At 46.2% G+C, this 22,101-nt stretch overlaps 1 protein-coding gene across 1 annotated transcript in view; it reads right to left on the bottom strand.

The window, feature by feature from the left end:
* Positions 1–21,531, bottom strand: part of LOC135918678 (uncharacterized) — a 31,253-nt gene extending 9,722 nt beyond the window's left edge. Inside the window, exons 1-4 of the mRNA XM_065452329.1 lie at positions 21,373–21,531; positions 7,188–7,399; positions 5,708–5,776; positions 1,241–1,310 (exon numbers count right to left, since the gene is read on the bottom strand). Coding sequence (XP_065308401.1) covers positions 1,241–1,310; positions 5,708–5,776; positions 7,188–7,339 — 291 coding nt within the window. The 5' untranslated portion in view covers positions 7,340–7,399; positions 21,373–21,531. The remainder of the gene's footprint in view (positions 1–1,240; positions 1,311–5,707; positions 5,777–7,187; positions 7,400–21,372) is intronic.
* Between the last annotated feature and the right edge of the window lie 570 nt (positions 21,532–22,101).

The following is a 22,101-nucleotide window of genomic DNA, read 5'->3' as shown; positions in this document are numbered from 1 at the left end:
TGAATTAACCGTCTCACGAGAGCTTCGCCACACGTAGATTTTGAGATGTGTGTCGGATGTACGTAATTTTTTCCACAGACAGTCTTGGTTTCGTTTCCCTGATACTGTGTCGTAATATCATGGTGCGATAACCCTTTCCTGTGGCTGGAATAATATGCACGGGTTGCCTGAAAGTATCTGACCGTAAATTAAGTAATTAAATTATGGGGTATTACGTGCCAAAATCAGTCTCATTAGGGACATGCTGTGAACTATCTGAGTATGCAGCCGACGTCTGCAAAATTTTGCCCAAGATTTTTCACAGAGATACTAAAAGAGTTGGCGAATGGCTGTTCGCAGATATCGAAAGGCACTTTAAAAGAATGCCCTTCCAAACGTTTGAAGGCATCGAATGCAACGCGATGGCTGCCCTAGTAGTACTTTCCGAGGATGGGTTCCAGGATTCTTGGCAGAAGTGGAGGGATTGTCAGACTAGTTTGAAAGCAGGGGGGCACTACTTTCAAATTGAGTAGAACGACGAAAGCACCAGGCAACACTTCTTTTTTTCCGGAAGCGTGTTTGGACACTTCTAAGACAGGCCTTGCAAGTCAAATGATGGACGCCTCAGTTAAGGGATTAAAGGAACGCTAAAGACGAATGCCACATCAGTACTGGTGACTGACAAGGTACGCTTTCAAAACTCTTTTCGTTGATTTTGTGGTAATGGGCTGATTATTATAGGAGAAAGTGAAAGTCAGAGTTCAATTTTTAAAATTTTCCGTCACGACCCCATTGCCTGCACATCAGAGTGATGCTACAGATATCAAAAGTTTTTTTTTTTTTCATATTTGGGATCAGTGCGGCTCAGTGAAAGTTCCTCAAACTTGCCCAAGCTCCACCTCTGGCTCTCTTACAATGCAATTTAGTCCAGCTTTACCCGTAAAAAATTAACTAGATTCAGAGGATGCCGTCAAAATTGACGTCATCATGGCAAGCTGTTGCGATACATTAAGGTTGGCGCCACCACCGGCTTTTGGTTTTTGCATCTTTTCTCGCTTACCAAATCCACCCTCATGGTAAGAGTGTCTTTTTTTTTGGTGTCGTAGAAGGGTAGATTATTAACGTTTGCTCAAATAATTTTTCTCTCTGACATAATGTCTGCTCTCTTTTGACGACATTCACCAGCACAGCACCTTGATTAACTGTGAGGACACAAATGTAAATCGCTACAGGTTGCCTGCACAAATAAACACCAACTCACTACGAGATCCATCAGTTTATCAGGGTCGAAAACCCGAAGCTGGAGGCCCTTGTCCAGGCATGAAAGGATCCTGCAAAAAAAGGGCAAGGTCAAATTAGAACAATTCTCAATTTAAGAGGCAGATCAAAGGAAAATAGCCAAAACATTTCACAGACACTCACTTTATGGAAAATGACAGGGCCCTAATAGTCACATACAGCCAAACCTGGCATTACGGAAACTCGATTTTAGAAAGCTTTCAATAAGTGCTTTAGAATTGACAACACATATTCATAGAGCCCAATGAATTGAAAAAAAAAATATTGAATTATGGGGTTTAATGTGTCAAAACCACTTTATGATTATGAGGCACACCGTAGTGGGGGACTCCGGAAATTTGGACCCCCCGGGGTTCTTTAATGTGCACCTAAATCTAAGTACATGGGTGTTTTCGCAATTCGCCCTCATCGAAATGCGGCTGCAGTCACCAGGATTCGATCCCGCGACCTCGTGCTGAGCAGCGCAACATCATAGCCACTAAGCAACCATGGCGGGTAGCCCAATGCACTGAAAAAATATTGAAGCAACAAAGGGAAATTAACATCTTGTCCAATTTGACAAAGATTTTCATGAAGGTATGTATCAAGAAACAGGCCACAGGAAACGTGTTGCATTCAAAATGCCTCGAAGTTTATAAGTGTATGGCTGCAGTAAGAGTAGTACCCTGGTGGTCCATATTTTTTTTTTTTAATGAAACTGCTCCACTGCAGTCATTCAACATAGCAAGGCTCAGTGTTAGCTCTAACAGATTGTGCCAAATGCTCTGTTACAGGCAAACTAAGATGACTGCCATCTTTTCAGCCCACAACTCCTTAGTTGTATGAAGCCCAAGTAAGCAAAAAATGACATCTATTTTTCCGCTCTTGAATAAGCATTATGTTACTCACATGTGTATTTTTGTTTTTAACAAGCTTTTAGATTCGGCAAATTATCAAGTCTGACTGACTTCATTAAATCAAGGTTTAACTGCAACAAAGATGATGCCTTGCATGCAAATGCAGTGCTGTCGGAAATGCCCATTGTGTCCGTATAAACAGAGAAAGATGAATGCACAACACTCATCATCATCATCATCAGCCTGGTTACGCCCACTGCAGGGCAAAGTCCTCTCCCATACTTCTCCAACTACCCCAGTCATGTACTAATTGTGGCCATGTTGTCCCTGCCAACTTCTTAATCTCATCCGCCCACCTAATGTTGAATTCCAATGTCAGATCCAGATCAAGTTTTTCTGCTCTGCATGGAGCAATCCTATTCCAATGGCAGATTGGGACCAGCCACTGATCCCGGATTGCTCCGTGGAGCAAAAATATTTGCTACGCTGAAATCGGCAGATTTGACCGGAAGTCCTCGTGACGTATTTCCTTCACCCGCCTCTGCTTCCTGCCACGGTCGCCTGTTTCCGGTCCCGGACATGCGAAACGTGGACGATGCTTCGCGCTGTGCGATTTTGTTCGCGCTCCTAGACAGCTCCGACTCGGACAGTACAATTTCCAAGTTGAGTGATGATTCTTCTGACACGCACAGTGAAATGGGGTGGTGGGTTATGGTTCCAAGCGCTTGTTCCTCTCTCTATTCTAGCGCCCTCTCACTTGATTTTCCTGTACTAAGTGCCCCCGCGGGAGCGCACGCATTCCCTTCGCAGATATGGTGTGAGCAGATGAGAGCGATCTCAGTCGGAGCGACGCGCTCCGTTCGTGATCAGGCCGAGCGCTCGCGATCTACCATTGGAATTCAACATAACTTTCTGTCACCCCTGCTACGCTTCGCTTCCCTTGGATTTTAGTCCGTAACCCTTAAAGACCATCCGTTATCTTCCCTCCTCATTACATGTCCTGCCCATGCCCATTTCTTTTTCTTGATTTCAACTAAGATGTCATTAACTCGCGTTTGTTCCCTCACCCAATCTGCTCTTTTCTTATCCCTTAACATTACACCTATCATTCTTCTTTCCATAGCTCGTTGCGTCGTCCTCAATTTGAGTAGAACCCTTTTCGTAAGCCTCCAGATTTCTGCCCCGTAGGTGAGTACTGGTAAGACACAGCTATTATGCACTTTTCTCTTGAGGGATAATGGCAACCTGCTGTTAATGATCTGAGAATGCCTGCCAAATGCACCCCAGCCCATTCTTATTCTTCTGATTATTTCTGTCTCGTGATCCGGATCCGCCGTCACCACCTGCCCTAAGTAGATGTATTCCCTTACCACTTCCAGTGTCTCGCTACCTATTGTAAATTTCTGTTCTCTTCCGAGACTGTTAAACATTACTTTAGTTTTCTGCAGATAAATTTTTAGACCCACTCTTCTGCTTTGCCTCTCCAGGTCAGTGAGCATGCATTGCAATTAGTCTCCTGAGTTACTAAGCAAGGCAATATCATCAGCGAATCACAAGTTACTAAGGTATTCTCCATTAACTTTTATCCCCAATTCTTCCCAATCCAGGTCTCTGAATACCTCCTGTAAACAGGCTGTGAATAGCATTGGAGAAGTCGTATCTCCCTGCCTGACGCCTTTCTTTATTGGGATTTGGTGCTTTCTTTATGGAGGACTACAATGGCTGTGGAGCCACTATAGATATCTTTCAGTATTTTTACATACGGCTCATCTGCACCCTGATTCTGCAATGCCTCCATGACTGCTGAGGTTTCGACAGAATGAAACTCGCGTTTGTTCCCTCACCGAATCTGCTCTTTTCTTATCCCTTAACATTACACCTATCATTCTTTTCATAGCTCATTGCGTTGTCCTCAATTTAAGTAGAACCCTTTTCGTAAGCCTCCAGGTTTCTGCCCCGTACGTTAGTACTGGTAAGACACAGCTGTTATACATTTTTCTCTTGAGGAATAATGACAACCTGCTGTTCATGATCTGTGAATGCCTGCCAAAGGCACCCCAGCCCATCCTTATTCTTCTGATTATTTCAGTCTCATTATCCGCATCTGCGATCACTACCTGTCCTAAGTAGATGTATTCTCTTACCACTTCCAGTGCCTCGCTACCTATCGTAAACTGCTGTTCACTTCTGAGACTGGTCGGCACAGGTTGAATGCACGAGGGCCTACACGTGTTAAAAGGGTGCTGCAACACCATTTGGACACGGAAGAAAACATTCGCTATCTGTATACAATGCTGCCACAAACATTAAAACTAAATGTTATTATGCTGCATTCAGCTGAGAGATAACATTTTCACATGAAAAATTGGTTACTCCCTCCTTGGATCGTATGAGGCCACCTCTATTACGTCCCACCTATGACGTCATAATACCTGTGTGACAGCCCATAGCCAGCCATTAGACAATTGTTCGCGATACCAAGTTACTCCCGAGCAAAATCTTGCAGAAGCGAGAACCGTCTTCACTGACAATGAGGAAGCAGTTCTTGTTAACACTTCTTGTCTCTCCTATCAGCATGCCTGTGTTGTTCTCTAGCACACCTGTCAGACACCAGCCTTGAAAGGTTGCCATAAGTGCATCATGGAAAGTGTCCCTCCCCCCCTTCCAGTCTTTCTTGGGTGAAGGAAGTCTCTCTCTGGAGACTTTGGGCCAGGGTGGCTGCTACACTAAGGAATGCGTGTACCTGTGACCACAGGAAGACAATGTCCCGTGCCCAAAGTGTTTCATTCCTGCATCTTAAGTGGATGTCCCCCTTCTACTTTGGACATGCCCTGGAACAAAGACAGTCTGTGAAAGTGTTGAACTTGAACTCAAAGTGGAATATTTGAGTAATGTTCACATTTGAAAAAGTACAGCTCGCTACTTCGATCAGGTGGCGGCAACAATGGGAAGGGACCGCGCCAGTCGGGCAAACAGCGTGACGAGCGCCACCGCGCGGCAGGAACCAGAAAAGTGACACTCCGCACGCCGCAGCTTTCAAACTGAAAGGAATCTAAAAATGTTCGGTCTAGGCTGACTCAACATACCTTTCATTGCATGCGGCAATACGAATGCGAAAATTGGTATATGTATAACTACAGTGCAGAGAAAAAAAATATTGCATGAGTATTACAGAAAGAATGTGTAACAGCTGAAAGTCTGTCAAGGCCTAGGTGCTCTATATCTAGTGGCACTGTCTTGTCGGGCAAGCAGCACAACCAAATGAGCTAATTGGGAGGCTGGCTATATGAAGACAACGGGAGGGTGAAATGATTGAAAACGCAAAGTGCATGAAACTTTGACATTCCAGACTTTAGTGTAACAAATGGCCACTGCAACAATGCAGAGTAATCCCACTAAATCATTAACTAATTAAAGCTACAAAGCATGAGAAATATATGCAGACGGAGTGCGGGGGGGGGGGGGGGGGGGGTAGTAGGTAGAGAAGTTGGCTTGGCCCCTTGATGCCATGGAGTTTGGCCCTCCAAGTTGCAACCTTTTGCTCCATTCAGAAAAAGATCAAGAAGCTAAGAACAGAAGAAACGGGCTCTTACTTTTCTGATGTGTCGACGAGGAGCTCCTTAGTCTTAGCGTCCATATCCGGACCTCTAGTGATCACCCTCCTAATTGTTGAAGAAACAAAGAAAAACAATTGTCACACAAGCGAACCCCCGCCACTGCGTAACTGACATCACACTGTGAAGAAAAATCAGGCACTGGAATATTTTTGTCTTAAACTTGGTCTTTTTCTTTTCAATTGCCAGATTTCATACCTATATTTTTGGAGGAGACCATCGATGTAATTTTCGCTCTGCATGAATTAAGCACTTGGAATACCACCGCTGCCATTCTCACAGATTTTCCACCTGTATGTTTGCCCTTTTCCACATCTAATAAATCTCCTCTATTACGACTGTTGCTTCTCTGGTCCCTGCTATTTGCAGTGTACTTGATTAATTTGGGTGCCTGGTCACAAGGGCTTGTTTCTGAATGAAACTGCGGACTCAAAAGTCAAGGCAACCCTTAACAGCCCAGTTATTCCTGATGTACCATTGCATGCTTATTCCACTTCGGTTAGATTTCACAAGAGTACAGCTGAGCAAGCTTTTTCCAGCACACCACGTTAACTGCTTCTTCTTAGTATTGACACCTCCTTATCCCTAGCCACCTGGCATAGTGAATCGTTCAATACACGCAGACTCACTCACCAAATTATGCTGTCGAATTCGCTTTGAACTTTTACCTACACAGGTGTGCTTTGAGGCATTCCCCCTTTGCATTTTCTGTAACGAGGCGCAAACAACAGATCAATTTTTTTTATCGTGCTGCCACTCTACTACACTGATATCAAGAGTCTTCAAATTGGCCTGAATCCGCCAACACCTGTTGTCCTTTCATTTGGAGCTTCGATTAACGGTTACAGTAAATGGGATGCCTGCGCCGCCATCCAGAAATTTATTATTGATCCCAAGCGACTGCCCAGTTAAATATGTTTCCACAATTATTATTTATTTTAGCTTGAATTAGTTCAATCCAGGTTGCATCATTTATTTTCATGCGTGTATCAGATTGAACTTGATTATCAGACTCCGCAAATTTACAAGTGAAATTTAATTCCTATATTTATCAACCCTTATCCACCGAGTAATCGAAAGTTTCCCGTAGTGGGTACGACCCACAATCAGAGGAGAACAACAACAACAAACAACATCCGACCAGCGTATTGCACCTCTTGCAACAGCGTGGAAAGAGCGCAGAAAAATTGTCATTCTGTACAAGAACTACAACGGTACAACTACGAGTCCTGCTTTATGGCAGCGCCCCTCCGACACGTTCGCTTTTCTACCAGTTCAATCTACATTGAACTTGACAAGCGCGTTTTAAAAGAAGCGAGCAGGACCACCAGTCAAAAACGGCGCTAAAACATGACCCCTCCGCGGCGCTCGACCTGTATTGGTCCGATCGGAAACACCCGTGTGCCTTAAATTGTTGATATTAAGATGCAAACACGCACTTTAACTTGCTGAAACTTACCCCTGAGCCAGCTGTAGCAGTTTCCGACACTTGTTTTTCATCGGATCCACGGGCACTCGCCGCTTTCCGAGCATGGACGTCTCGAACCACACTTCCTTTTTGAAAGGGCACTTAGGTTTCGTTGGTGAGGAATCTTGCTCACGCTCTTCCATGTTGTTGCGAGGAACTTGAGCCGGAAAGCGGTGGGAAAGCAGAACAAACTAACGGCATTCCTGCACAACCGCGACCGAGACAACTTTAAAATTTGTGACCCTGCCAGCATCAAAAGATTGAGTTTACAAGTCGAGGCGTTTTCATTGAACCGCCATACGTAGAAAAAAAAAAAAACACGCAGAGGGCGCTGCGAACGATGTGCAGTAAAAAAAAAAACACAGAACACACGGATTACGCAGAATCGAAAGACGTTAGTTTTTAAGGCAAATAAATTTCTAACAAGTTTGATAGTTTGTTAGCATGAACAGAACAAAGTTAGAAATAATGAGTTTTGTGGCATCAACCAGTATGATGTTTCAAAGGCGATGTTCTTAAAACGTCCATCCACCGAAGTTTTGGTGATGTGGGTCAGCAGCTCGCTTTGTGGCATAACCGAGGCGTTCTTGCAGAACATGTGTTGATTACCACCTTTCTCATGCTCATTCGCATGCGTTGCTAAGGACGACGACGAACGCGAGAGCAGTGGCATGAGCACGTCTCTGCACGAGGCGAGCTCGCATGACTTTCTTTACCACATGCCGCGTTTTTAAGATGATGATGATGATGTCCTGGATGAGTTTGGCGCTTACCCACTCGCGGGGATTGGCCAAGAGTCGTTTTTAAGGGCACCGTCTGATGAAGCATTTAACGCCTTCGTCTTAAAAGAAACACCATCTGTGCGTACGAACAGGCAGCGTTGCAAAGGCGCTTGCACGGAACTCATATAACAATCTGCTAAAAATTAGCAATTAAAAGTAAAGCAATGTATCATACATAGTTTGTCAGAAGATCTAATATTATTTGAGGTGCGTCTTTTGCTGATTTACATAACTTTTGTGGGTAAATGAAGTTTTGGTACAGACTGGTGCCGGCGAAGAAGCGATCAGAGCCAGAAAGCTAAAGCGATCGCAGCGCCGCCAGGGTGTTTTCAGTGAGCGCGCTCAAAGAACGACCACTTTTCTACTTTATTCTGCTTGGTCTTCACAAACGTACAACCATGCGGACAACGCTTCCCGCGACCGCCCGCTTTATGCCGTTGCTAAGCGACAAAAAGGTTGCTTCTCTCACAAATTGGTTAGAGACAATTCTCTTCATATTTTTTTAATAGACACATCATTCAGAATCGTAACTATAAATTAACAGGGGCGGCATTTATGAGCGCTTCACCATTTCGTCATGCTGCGCGGGTTATTTGAATGTACTTAAGAGGAAGCTTTAGCTCGGGTGCTCCTATCTAAATACATGTAAAAGGAGAATTCGTTTTTCTTGGCAACCACAGCACCAAATTTGACGGGGTTTGTTGCATTTAAATGAAAAACATAAAATCTAGTGACTGTTGGTTTTGAATTTTCGATTTAGGTCGTAAATTTGTTATTAAAAATTGGCAAAAATCGCAAATTTTCAGAAAACGAAACTATCAAGTTTACAACTCTAACTCAGCACGAATAGGTGATATCGCAATTCTGTGAATTGTACCTAATCGCACATCTAAAGCGGACAAATTTGATATCTTATACAGGAATCTCAAAAAAATTATCATTATGTAATTACAACTTTTGCATAACCCTCGTAAACAACGTAACAAACTCACGTAAGATGTAAAATGACATAAAATTTGTTCGCTTTGAATGATCTAATGGATGCCGTTTACAGAACCGCGATATCTGTTCTTGATGCAGAGCTATTAGTTTGTAAACTTCGTGCTTGTATTTTTTTCAAACTTCTGAATTTTTGTAAATCTCTTTAAGAAAATTCAAGCCCTAAATCAAAATTCCGCTTCCAACAGTCACTAGAATTCAACTTTCTCTCTCAAAAGCAACAAATTTCATTAAAATCGGTCCAGGGGTTATCTCAAAAAAACGTTTTTGCGTTTTTACATGTATTTGAATAGGCCGCGTCGGAGTTGGGCCCGAGCTAAAGCTTCCTCTTAAGCATAGAGTTTCTCACTACGTAATGAGAAACTCTATGCCATAGCCATGCGGACAACGCTTCCCGCGAACGCCCGCTTTTGCCGTTGCTAAGGGAAGAAAAGGTTGCGTCTCTTACAAACTGGTTTGAGACAATTCTCCTCATTTTTTTTTTGATACAAACATCTTTCAAAATTGTAACCTTAAATCAAAAGGGGTGGCATTTATGACCGCTTCACCATTTCGTCAAGCTGCGCGGGTTATTTGAACGTACCTAAGCCCCTAGAGTTAACCAACTCTAGAGGAAAAGGTGGGCCGAAAAAGGGAGAACCGCTAAGGCGCCGCCCTGTTGCTACTTGTCAATGGGGCCAGAGCAATTACTATCGAAAGGACTGAAAACAAGTACAAGCACAAGTCGAACAGTACAAGTCAAACTAGTACAAAGCAAGTCGCCTTATGCTTCGGCATAAAAAAAAAGCAACAACAACAACAAGAAAACGCATACCTTATGGTTTTCTGATGGTGAATATTGAGTTTACAGAAAGCGCTTGCTAAGTGCGTATTTTATGTAAATCACGATTTACGCATGCATTCAATAAAACACGGCGCGAATTTCGGTTTAGAATCTCTGTGCTACTGGGTGCGTAGTAGTTTCGTGCAGTTTACATTCGACATGTGAGCGCTCGACGACATCGGACGCTATGACACCTTCGTGCCCTTTGTGCCACACCCAAGACCCGAAGGGCTCTGGCATTTACCTTCACATGTAAGTACACGAATGTATCTTCTTGTTCAGAACATCACGCGAGTAGACAGCTCTAGTGATGCATCACAATCATTTAAGAAGCGCATTTGAGAGCATTTTCTTACATGCGAAGCGGTGTTTTTATTTGCAGGTTTCCCTTCAGTAACAAGGAATTGCTGAACTGGTGGATCAGCACCACCGGGATTGTACAGGCGAATCTACAAGCTAGTCAAAGAATCTGTCTAATTGTTGCACTTTGAACAACGATGCTTCTACAAAGGCCACAACAGAAAGACAGCCTCGCAACGTTGGGTTCCTCGTGTTGCTATGCTTCGCATGGGCGAGATTGAGCGACGATTGTAGGCTTCCCTCGGACGCTTTCGCCTTCGGACCTTATGCGGGATATTACGGTGACGGTGACGCCGACGGTGGAAATGCGCCTGGGATGTCCATATAATTGCTATCGCAATAAAAACTGGCTGTGGCTTAGCTAAGGTTAAGCCCAGGATGCGAAGCATACTAGCCTTTATTTTAACGCGACAGCGTGAAGGAGCTGGTGTCGCAGAAAAGCCGGTGTTACCGGCTTTTGTGCGTTCTGCGTTTTCTGCGTTCTGCGCTTTTACGTTCTGCGTTTTTACGTTCTGCGTTACTGGAGACGTTACCGTCTCCGGTAACGTCTCCACGAGTTCGAAGCCACGAGTTCGATGCTTCAAAGCGCTACAAAAGCGCCTCTAGTGAACGCGGTGTTGCCTTAGAAACGAGCTGTTTCTAAGGCTCAGGCATGCGTCGCTTGCTCAGGCGCACATTTCGTTGTCGCGCCGAACGCTGCGTTGCTCGACGCTCACCGCGTCCGATGCGGGGCGCGTAGTCGCTGCGCCGTAGCCCATTGTCGGGTCGACGGGAACGCTGTCGCGTTCCACTCTTGAAGGCGAAGCTTAAGCGTCCGCTTCGCAGCTGTTATGACGCCATATGGTAGCTACGCGGCCGCGCGCGGCGCAGCAAGGAAGAGCGTGGTTGTGCGGCTAGTATGCTTGGCATAAAACCAGGTTGTTTGCCTCCTCTCCTCATTGCTGCATGTTTTGTAGGTGGTAGCGAAAGCAAGGAAAGGCAAGGATGTTTACGGCCAAGTCATTTCTTAGGATACTTCCATGTTACTGGCAGCATAAACAAACGCACTTAAGTAGGTGCAATATACAATTACCTTTTAAAGTGAGGGTCAATCCATGTGCTGTAAGGATACAAAGTTTGTAACATATTGAAGGTTTGTTAGTTTTCGTGCGGGAAAAAGAAAATGATACAACAGAAAAAAACAAATACAACTGGTTAAATGAAGCTTACAGTACATCAACGCTTGTGTATAAATTGGCACTACTGTCTACTCCTGGTCTAAGCGTTCAATACGCTATTGTACAATATTCATTACGATAACCCGTCGTTACGGTCTAATGGCTTGGGCCTTGCGCTGCTATGCCCTAGAGCGCGGTTTCAAATTGCGGCCAGGGAGGCAGCATTTCGATAGGGGTGAAATGAATACGGTGGTCAATAATGAATGTGGAGTCCTCCGCTATGGCGCGCCTGATAACGATATAGTGGTTGAGGCACGTAAGACCCCATAATTTAATTTTAATGCTTTATCAGCACGCTAAGCCAACGTGGAAAAGAGAAGCTATGGTCGCATGACTAGCAACATATATAGCGTGTCAACAAACGCATAGAAATCACACAACCGAATATGACCGAGTCTTATCTGCCTTGTTCGCGTGTCGGTGCTGATGGCACGTACCGCTTGCGCAATCCACAGCTCCATTTAGCTGCACTGTCCAAGGCTTGTTGAGCTAACGTTCAGAGATAAAGTATCTATAAGCGTTGTGTTGAGGCAACCGACGCCATTCCCCAAAACCACCCGCAAAATAGCTCGGCGCGATTTCGACGGACAATCGCAGCGATCACTGCGATGTGCGACCAACCGGACGGTTGTACTTGAAAAGGGGTGGAGGGGACAGGAGGGGGGGGGGAGGGGGGGGAGTCGGCACTGCGACTGCGATTGCATTTTCGGTGCTTTCAAAATCACATCATGGGAAACAGGCTTAATGCGAGCGCATGCTGCCTAAACTGAGTTCTGGCGCTGTTCGCCTTGCGAGAATGCGGCGCTGGTGTTCTGCGCGACTGTTGAAAAATGTCGATGTCACGGCTGTGCACTGTGCCCGCCGACGTCTGTGCCCATTATGCATCGTCATCAGTGCTCCTGTCGCATCTGTGAATCAATCACGGACTTTCGAAGTGTTCCAGCGCTATCATCAATCATACGGCGAGGTGAGTCAAACTTGTTGCTGCACTGTCGCGCATTGTAAGCATCAGGTCGTGTTAGGCATCATGTTAGTTTAGGCTTCTTTATACTGAATTGATGACGTGTGCTATTTTCTTACGATGCAATTTTGTCGCGCGTGCCGCACAGCATCCGCAAGAACTTGGTTAATCGAGTGAACAGCTATACGATTCTGACGAGGTTACTTATTACTCTTCGGACTATTTCCGTTAAATTTTATTTTTCTATGAGGTAGTTTCAGCTGGGCGACAGCTGCCGTACCCCCTGATGTTGAAAGGAGTGTCCGCTGATTTTGTAGCCTGGTCTGCTGCAGCGTCGGTGGCGGAATTCCACGGACGTCTTCGAGTGATCGTTGATTCAAAGCCATAGTAGTATATTCGCGAGAACAGTCCCCGTTCCACGGCGCATGTCCAACATCAGTGCCTTGACTGCTGTTTGGCCAGGGTAGCGCACTGAATAGCACATGTACAAAAAGCCACGCAGGGTTAGCCGCGCTTCCCTGGCGATCTCTACTACGCCATTTTTCTTCAATATATGTCGCTTGTCATCGCTGTGCTTGTGCTTTGTATTAGATTTAAGTATGTTTTGCTTTTAATTTCCCTGTATATTCACGACAATGTTTCTATTGTTTCCAATAATATGTCACGAAATCACAATGTACCATTTATCCAACAATCACAAAAAACAACATATTTTTGAAGTCTTAACAACGTAGCAAATAATGTTGCCTACTATTTTTTTCCCATAAGAACAAACACGCTTTGTGACCGCTCATATCTTCAGAGGGTTGTTGCCTGAAATCTCAACTATTACGTCATTCGAGTGAACCAAAACACGAAATAAGCGTACTCGTGTTCCCCGTACTGGGCGAACGGAATTGTTTGAGAAAAAGCAAGGAAAGAACAGGCAAGCAAAATTAAGATGGGAGCCTTCAAAAAGAGTGCTGCTGTCGTAGAAAACGACTACAGAGCTGAAGGAATCGTTGAAGCGTGCTGCCTTCTTTTTTTCACATCTACTGGCATATTACCGTCGCCAGTTCACCTTCCTGCGCGTCCGTTATTATGCCTTCCGAATACCCGACAGTGTGCGAAAAAGCATGGTGAGCTTTCCGAATCACCGTGCACTTGCACGAGGTACAACCTTTTGCGACGTGGTGGTTTTTGGCCTGCATTCCTTTGTCATAGGTCATGCATGCTTTTGCTAAATCGAATAACTTTTGAAGACCTAACTTCTATACGAAATATAAAGAGTTCACTAAAATTAAGGAGTTAAATAACTTAACTCCATAACGAAAAGTTCGCAGACGCCGGCGCGCCACGCCTCTCGTCTCGGAGGCCATGCCCCGGCGGCTTCTCGGCCACGCCACTAGATGGCGCAGCGTGTCCAGAAAAGAACCGTGAGAAAGGAAGCCGGGTGCCGCATGCCAGCTTTCTCAGTGTTTGCACGCACCAGCACGCCATGGATTTCGGAGGTGACGCGCAGGCTTCGCGGTGTCGCCGCTAGATGGCGCCGATTGTTCTTGTGGAAGCGCGAAGGAGGAGCCCAGCTGCAGCATACACGCCTCACACATAGCTATTCGACGGTGGCGACAGGTCATGTCGTTACATTGATTAAATGCTAAACACATTACCGTCCACAGGCACCGTGAGATGGGTTCAGCGGAATTTTCTGTCCTATTTTCGTCAAGTACATTTCTTCACGCCTTAGAATCTACGTTAAGTGAGCCCAGTTGAGTAGCAAAAGGACTTCTTCTTGGGCAAGTTGGCGCTTAGATTTCCTAAGTATACTTTGTGGCGCAAAATAGATTTCTTGAAAAGGGACAGAAGAAAGTTTGTTGAGGCTGTCATTAAACAGTTGGTAGTTTGGCGCTTCACTGTCTCCCTTTCTTCTGTCCCTTTTCAAGAAATGTATTTTGCGCCACAAAGTATACCGGTTGAGTAGAATTTTGGGGAGTCTGAGACCGAGTGAGCCTTCAGAAAATAAAAGTGGGAGCAAGTCTAAGTGAGTTAGTATTATTTTGCCGACCTGTGGCACTCCATGTCAATGCCACAAATCGCCAGCTCTATGCGTTTCCGGTACCTTGCAGCCGTTGCATTGTCCCGCAAAAGCATTCAATGGGTCGGGGTGGGCCCCTACGGCCCGCTTCCCGCGACACCGCGTGGAAATCGGCGGGTAACGGTCACGATCATCTGACACGCTTCGCCAAACCAGCTGATTTACCAGCTTTTACGGCGTGGGCAGGACATGTAATGAGGAGGGAAGATAACCGATGGCCATTAAGGATTACGGACTGGATTCCAAGGGAAGGGAAGCGTAGCAGGGGGTGGCAGAAAGTTAGGTGGGCGGATGAGATTAAGAAGTTTGCAGGGACGACATGGGCACAATTAGCACATGACCGGGGTTGTTGGAGAAGTATGGGAGAGGCTTTTGCCCTGCAGTGGGCGTAACCAGGCTGATGATGATGATGATGACGGCGTGGGATGTCACCTGTTTCCTCGTATTCGCGATTCCAACTAAATGCTCGCCCCCTAGCGACCGTGCCGAGAAGCAACCGATCCAGGTTCATCCACACGTTCTCACATTACAGCCTGCATTGCAACGCTGCCTCGTAGTTCTCAAATGACCATGATGCCGCCGCCACGCACAAGCCCGAAACACCAAAACGAACCTCGAAAAAATTTGTGCCATCAAAGACAGCAATTCATCATTTCATCGTTTTCCGAAGACAGCAGACGGCACGCAACGGAGAGAGGCATGGATGGATCAGAAAAATCGCGCATTGGGAAAAAGGTGACAGACGCTATGGTGCTTTGTTCGAAACACTTCACTCAAGACTTCTTCATTACTAGCAAGGAAACCATTGCTTTCTTTTTATACTCTTTAAATATGCTGCTGGCCTTTTAACCCGCGAATTGTACTTTTTTTAGGCAGACGCTTTACGTGATGTACGCTTAAGCTCCATTTGGTTCGCTTAGTTCAATTTCCTGCGTCATCAATATCTTTAGAAATGCCTTAAGCAACCGGAATTATCCAGCTAATCTACTTTTGTCCGTCAATTGTACCGTCAAGTCTTTACCAGAGAATCTTGGAGACTTCACCGAGGTCACAACACTTTGCACATTGAACAAACCTCCTAACCACACGGTTACTTACAGCGTCATCACGCATGGTTCCCCAGTTTCTTCCCGTCCTCGCCGATTGTTCGGTGACCTTCACGCCGACGCTAAACCAGAGTTTGAGCCCATGCTGCAACTCAGCATTATTCTTCCTTCATCCAGTGCTTGGCCTTCGCCGCTGCATTTGGTGCCAAAAGAAGGATCCGAATGATTGGCGTCCGTGGGGAGACGACCATGCGATCAATGCTAAAACCGCCCATGACAGCTACCCATCTTCCCCATTCTCAACATTTCACATCTAAACCGGAATGGGTGCAATATATTGACACGTGTACTGGTTTATCTTTTCCGGGTGACCGCTTGTTACCGCCTAATAAATGTTATCGCACAGCGCAGGACGCGCCTGGATGTATCGGAAGCTTCTGAAATGTTATCCATGATTCCATCCACTGTCTGCCATTGAACCTTGTGTAATCTGATTGCCTGTTTGCGCGACGCGAATAGTGTAGAGCTTCGTGGAAGACACGCGAGTCCCAGCGATCACTCTGGAACAATTTACGACTGATGTATAAAAGCCGATGCGCTTGACCCGCTGCATGATCAGATTTTCGACGATTGCCGACTGTGTTCGCCGCTTCCGTTGAGCTTTGAGTGCAGCCTGTTTTTGTGGGCACAGGTTCGCCCAATAAAGTTAGTTTCGCCATTCACAGACGTGTTGCTGTGTCCTCGACTGTCACTGCCACGTGACAATATTCAGCAAAGTGGATCTGCTTGAGGCGTACAGCCAGACATGAGTTGAACCCAACGACATTCCCAAAACTGCCTTCACCACGCCATTCGGTTTATTGAAGTTCGTGTGCATGCCTTTTTGATTTCGGAACGCCGGAGAAAGAGCATGGATTTAGAAAAACCTTTTCCCGTGAGTCGCAATTATTTGAATTCACTACTGACCTACATTACGACATGAGCATTAACATACAGACCGACTGCATTTTCTTTGACTTTGCCAAAGCATCTGATCGTGTAGCACATTGCCCCCTAATATCTAAGCTTTCTGCGCTCAAATTGGATTCGCCAATTTTGTCATGGGTCCGTAACATTCTAAGCACCAGCAGTTCACCTTTGTCAATAATTCCTCCTCGCTCCAACGTCGCATCAGGCGTGCCGCAAGGAAGTGTCCTCGGTCCGTTACTCTTCTTAATTTACACCAACAACCTGCCACATAACATCTAATCTTGTATGCGTATATTTGCTGGCGAGTGCATTGTTTATCATTCAATGACAGGTACTGATGATCACCTTTAGCTCCAAGGTGACCTGGATCAAATTAACGATTGGTGTAAAATTGGTGTCATTTAACACAATCTCTCTCACTAGAAAATTAGCTCGTTCGCATTTTCCTCACAACATTAATAACAATACATAGGCTGGAACCACAGGGTGCAAGTACCTAGGCGTCCACTTCACACCAAATATTTCTTGGGTTGATCACATAAGCACCATTTCTGCTAATTCTTCCAGATCATTACGGTTTCTTCGCCGCAACCTACTCAGCAATACCCCTCATGTGCGTAAACAAGCCTATATAACATTTGTTACTCCGCAATTAGAATACGCTTTATCCATCTGGTCACCTCATCAAAAATACGTAATAGACAAGTTAGAAACGATCTAGACATAGCTTGACGTTTTATATCGCGTATTTATATTTACCAGTTCAGTGCAACCCAGCGGAAGCTCGATCACTTTCACTCCAGCCGTTAAATACGCGTCGAAACATTGCCCTTTTATTTCTCTCATGAATAAACTCGGTCTCCTCTAGCACGATTACAACGTCCATCTAACTTATAGCATAGATCACGTAACAACCACAGCCACACCCGCATTTGCGGCGCTACACATGCTTTTAACTTCTCGTCACTCTAGTGCGTCATCCGCCTGTGCATCGATCTTCAGGACTGCGTCGCCCAGCAGTGAAATCACCATACCTTTCGCGAACAAATGCTCAAACATTTCAATGATAAGACTCAGTACGTCCGTTTGTTAACGTGATTGATACAATTTTTTGACGTATGTACACTACTTCGTGCATTTCCCTTATTGTGCTCCATGATGCATAAGTGACGTCTTGTACTTTATATCACTTCTTCCGATTTTCCATATTTTGTGATTTTATACCTGAGAGCATAAGTTTTCTGTTTACTTCTATTTTGCTGTACTTTATGCGTAGTTGACAGCGTACTTTGTATAAAAGTTTGTATTTGACCCCCCCCCCCCCTTACACAATGCCCCTGTTGAGGCCTGTAGAATATTATGCCTTCGCGTGCATAAATGACATACTAATCGCTAGCGCCACTCCAAAAGACCACGAGTATCACTTGCGTGAGCTTTTACAGTGTCTGCAACAGTATGGCCTTGTCGTGAAACCACAGAAATACGTTTTCGGAAACACCGAGCTAGATTTCGTGAGCCATCGCCTTTCGGCACTCGGCATCCTCCTGTTGCCACCCCGCATCCAGGCTGTCCAGAATTTCCTGCTGCCCAACGCTGTTCCCATGTTTCGCAAGTTGTTGGGTCTCGTCAATTTTTCACGCCGTTTTATTTCACACTGCCCAGCCTAACTGCAGCTGATCACCGACCTACTGAAAAGGCCATCCATGGAGCCCGTCTTCAACAATACCATGGTCACCTCAGGATCGGGCTGCGTCTTTTGGGTGCTGAGAAAGTCGTCGCTGAAGCAACTCTGCTGGTAAATCCCCGTTCTGACGCACCGATTAGAGTAATGGTAGATGCCTGCAGTGTGGTCACCGGAGTTGCGTTGCAACAATAAATTGGCTCTGAATGGCACTCCTTGGGCTATTTCTTTCGGAAGCTGCAATTCGCCGAGACAAACTACGGTGTCTTCGGTCGCGAACTGTTGGCCATCTATGCCACCACTCAACACTTCCGCCCCCCATTGGAAGGACGCCAGTTCCACGTGATGACTGATCATAAGCCTCTGACTTGAGTGTTCTGCATGAACTCCTTAAAGTACGCCGGGAGGGAGAAACGACATCTTGCATACGTATCAGAGTTCACCACGGATATACGGCATGACAAGGAAGCCGACAACACTGCGGCCGATGCCCTATCCAGTGTTGCGGCAATCAGCTCAACATTTATTACTGTCGACTTGCATGCGGTATTGGAGGCACAGCGCAACGACCCTCAACTAAAAGAGTTACGGCAACGCCCTTCTTCCCTTCGCCTCGAGCTTGTTCCTCATCCGTCGGCACCGTTTTCTCTGTGGTGCGATATGTATGGGCCTCTTTCGCGCCCTTTTATTCCAGTAGCGTTCCGGCGGGACATTTTTTCACACTCTGCACGACATTGCTCACCCTGGCATACGGGCCACTCGACCCCTCGTCACGCTGCGCTGTGTGTGGCGTCAATGTAGACACTCGCGCGTGGTCCCGTTCCTGTATTGCATGTCAAACAACCAAGGTGACCCGTCACACTATTGCGCCACACCAATGGTTCCTGCCTCCCGACCAGCGCTTCGATGATATCCACATCGGCATGGTTGGTCCGTTTTCTGTTTCGCGTGGCTACCGTTACATTTTGACTATAGTTGACCGTTTCACACGGTGGCCCGAAGCGGTCCCCATTGTTGACGTCACCGCAGAGACAGTGGCACGCGCCTTCATTTCTTTATGGGTTCGACGTTTCGGATGCCCAGCCATTGTAACGACAGACCGGGGACGGCAGTTGGAATCTGCATTATTTTCTGCACTTACCCGTGTCCTAGGTGGGAAGCACTGCCACAGTCCTGCTTGCTATCCGTCCGCAAACGGCATGGTCGAGCATCTTGATCGGCAGCTCAAGACGGCCCTAACAGCATGTCGTTATCGTGTCACTGGACAGACTAATTGCCATTGATGGCCAGACTATAGTTTACGGCACCCCTTTACTTTTTGCAGGTGACCTTTTCACTGCAGAAAAGACAACGCCTGAACATCAACCATATCTTCAAGGCATCCATGACTGATTCCATGCCCTCCAGCGCATCCAACATAGGTCTGCCAAGCAACACATAATCGAACACCTGGACCTCGCGACCTTCACACGTTTTTCTTGGGCAAGACTGTATCCGGGCGCCTATTAAGCCAGCCTATGACGGGCCGCTTCCGGTTCTGCGCTGTTCCGCCAAGACTTCTCATCACGCAACAGGGACGTGAGGAAAAGTCTCTATAGACCGTCTCAAGCCGGCCTACGTGTAATGCTAATCCCCCCCCCCCATGCATCTCCAGAGCACGGATTCCCCAGAGCTTTACCTTCCCTTTCAACCTCAAGAACGCCAGCATTGCGCCCATTACGCGCTTGCGCTCTAGCTGCTACGATGCCAGGAGGTGCTCACAGCACGAACATCGAAAGAAATAAAGATGGTTGTGAAGCGTATGCTCCTGTATCAGCTGTGTAGCTTGTGTACCGATCACTTTTCCTTTCGCGCTCGACAAGTTAAATCTGGATGCATCAAACACAATCTTCAGTGGGCATGGAAGCACGGCACCTTTATTTTCATGTCACCACTTCTAGGTGATTTAGTATGTGGCTCCATGGGAGCACGCCGCTCATACCCGAGCCGACGACTTGTACTGTTGTATCGAAGCTGCCAAATATGACATGGCTTCGCTCATTCTTTCCGTTGGAAGCTGCTTCTCCCTGTCGCACAGCGACCTCGACAATGACTGGAGGCACCACAGGCATCCATGGTTCGTCGACGGCATTTACGGTGGTGTTTCGAGACCTGACGCTGGCTCAGTGGATTCCACGATTATGATGGCAGGATACGATATTACCCTGCTTGCATGACCAGTGCCAACACCACATACAGAGCACAAGGCTCGTTCACTCCGATACATGACGTCATGCTACCTGGCCCATAATTTCCATTGGCAATAAGGTTAGCATAACAAAAACGGTGACATCAAAATCACTGTTGCTTACTCGGGAGCATCTTTATTAGCTTCTATGGCAGTCGGGCCAAGTAGCATGACGTCATGGATCAGAGTGAACAGGCCTTAACTACTATCTAGGTCTTGTCTCCAGTGCTCATACGCATGGGCGACCTTGCAAAGGGGTCTCCACGGCACGTTAGAAACGATGTGCAGGTCGATATTGAATGACTTAAACCATACTCATGGAATGTAATCTTCAGTGGCCATGGAATCACGGCTGTAACGAAGGCTGTACATACCTTCGTATCGCCACTTCTCGGTATACTAGTGTGTGGAAGCATGGAAGCACGCCGCTAATACCCGAGCTGGTGACTTGTACTGCAGCAGCGAAATTCCCTAGGCTGCCATGACTTTTCTCATTGCACCTCTTGGCAGCTGACTTTTCTGGTGGTGGCTCATAGAGCACGACTACGACTGGAGGCAACACACTAACCTCTGGTTCGTCGATGGTAATTGCGGTGGTGCTTGAGACGTGACGGTGGCTTCGTGGATTCCTTGATCTTGATCGTAGGAATTGTATCTGGCACAGCCCAGCAAAACACGGACACAAGGAGAAATGACAAACTGACACGAACGCTATGCAATGTAAATATAGCTGGTAGTGAAGCTTCCATATGTGCCCATGTGTTCAAAACATGACGGTTCATCGGTGGTTCGTGGGGTTTAGCGCCATCTCTGTGTGGAGGGAAAAATTCCGGCAGAAGAAAAAAATGGGACGTCATGTCCGTTAAAAACAGGAGTGACGCCATTTTCTTCTCGAAGGCGCGAAATTTCTTTTGGTGGCCTGCCAGTAGAGCTGTATATTCAAATGTCCCGCCATTCCACTTGATGGGCATTTATAGCTTTCAGCGCGGAAAGTGACGCAGGAAAAGGCCAGCCGTATGCTGACATACGGAACACACCTTTGGAAGCCGATGAAACCTTCAGGTGTAGAGTGCTGGTCCTATCGTCGGACGCCAAGCCCGTCGTCCAGCGCACTCGCGCGAAAGCTGCAGTAAACAATTATCTGGCGGCCGTCACTCCCTACTTCCGACTGAACAGGCTAAGAAACGATGAAGCTGCTCGCGTCACCAAAATACAGACAAACGTCGACAAGCAAAACAGCACAACGTGTGAGGGGGGCGTATTGTATCAGATGAACTTTACGAGCATGCCTTGCTGCACACGTCAAGAACTGTATTGCATTGCGAATGATAATGATATCGGCGTCAAAGGCTCCCTCTTACGATGGGCGCTGAAAAGATGTATTTATTGATAATAATATAAAATGAACTTGAATTTTCTTTGCTCGTCACGCACATATAAAATTGACCACGAATGTTAATTTCGTTGAACGAATCCGTGTCTCGCTCTGAATAAAGAACGCTTTTTATTTTCCCAATGTTTGTTCCCTCCAAACATAGCCGCGCGTTAATCGCTGCTCCCACAACCACCCTTGCTGATGTCGGTGACAATTTGTTCTGAACCGCTTTTCGCCTGAAGCTTCGCGACCTATTTGAACCTACCTTGCACTGCCTATCAGCAAAGAAACTTAAACTTAGCAAGATCTCAAAGCCTGTAAATCACAATACACCAAGACAGCTTAATTGATAGACTGCAGATAAAGTCAGCTGTCAAGGCATGCGCAAGTA

Source organism: Dermacentor albipictus, chromosome 6 (genome assembly GCF_038994185.2).
Source record: "Dermacentor albipictus isolate Rhodes 1998 colony chromosome 6, USDA_Dalb.pri_finalv2, whole genome shotgun sequence".
NCBI lineage: Eukaryota > Metazoa > Arthropoda > Arachnida > Ixodida > Ixodidae > Dermacentor > Dermacentor albipictus.
This window is presented reverse-complemented; position numbering and strand designations above follow the sequence as displayed.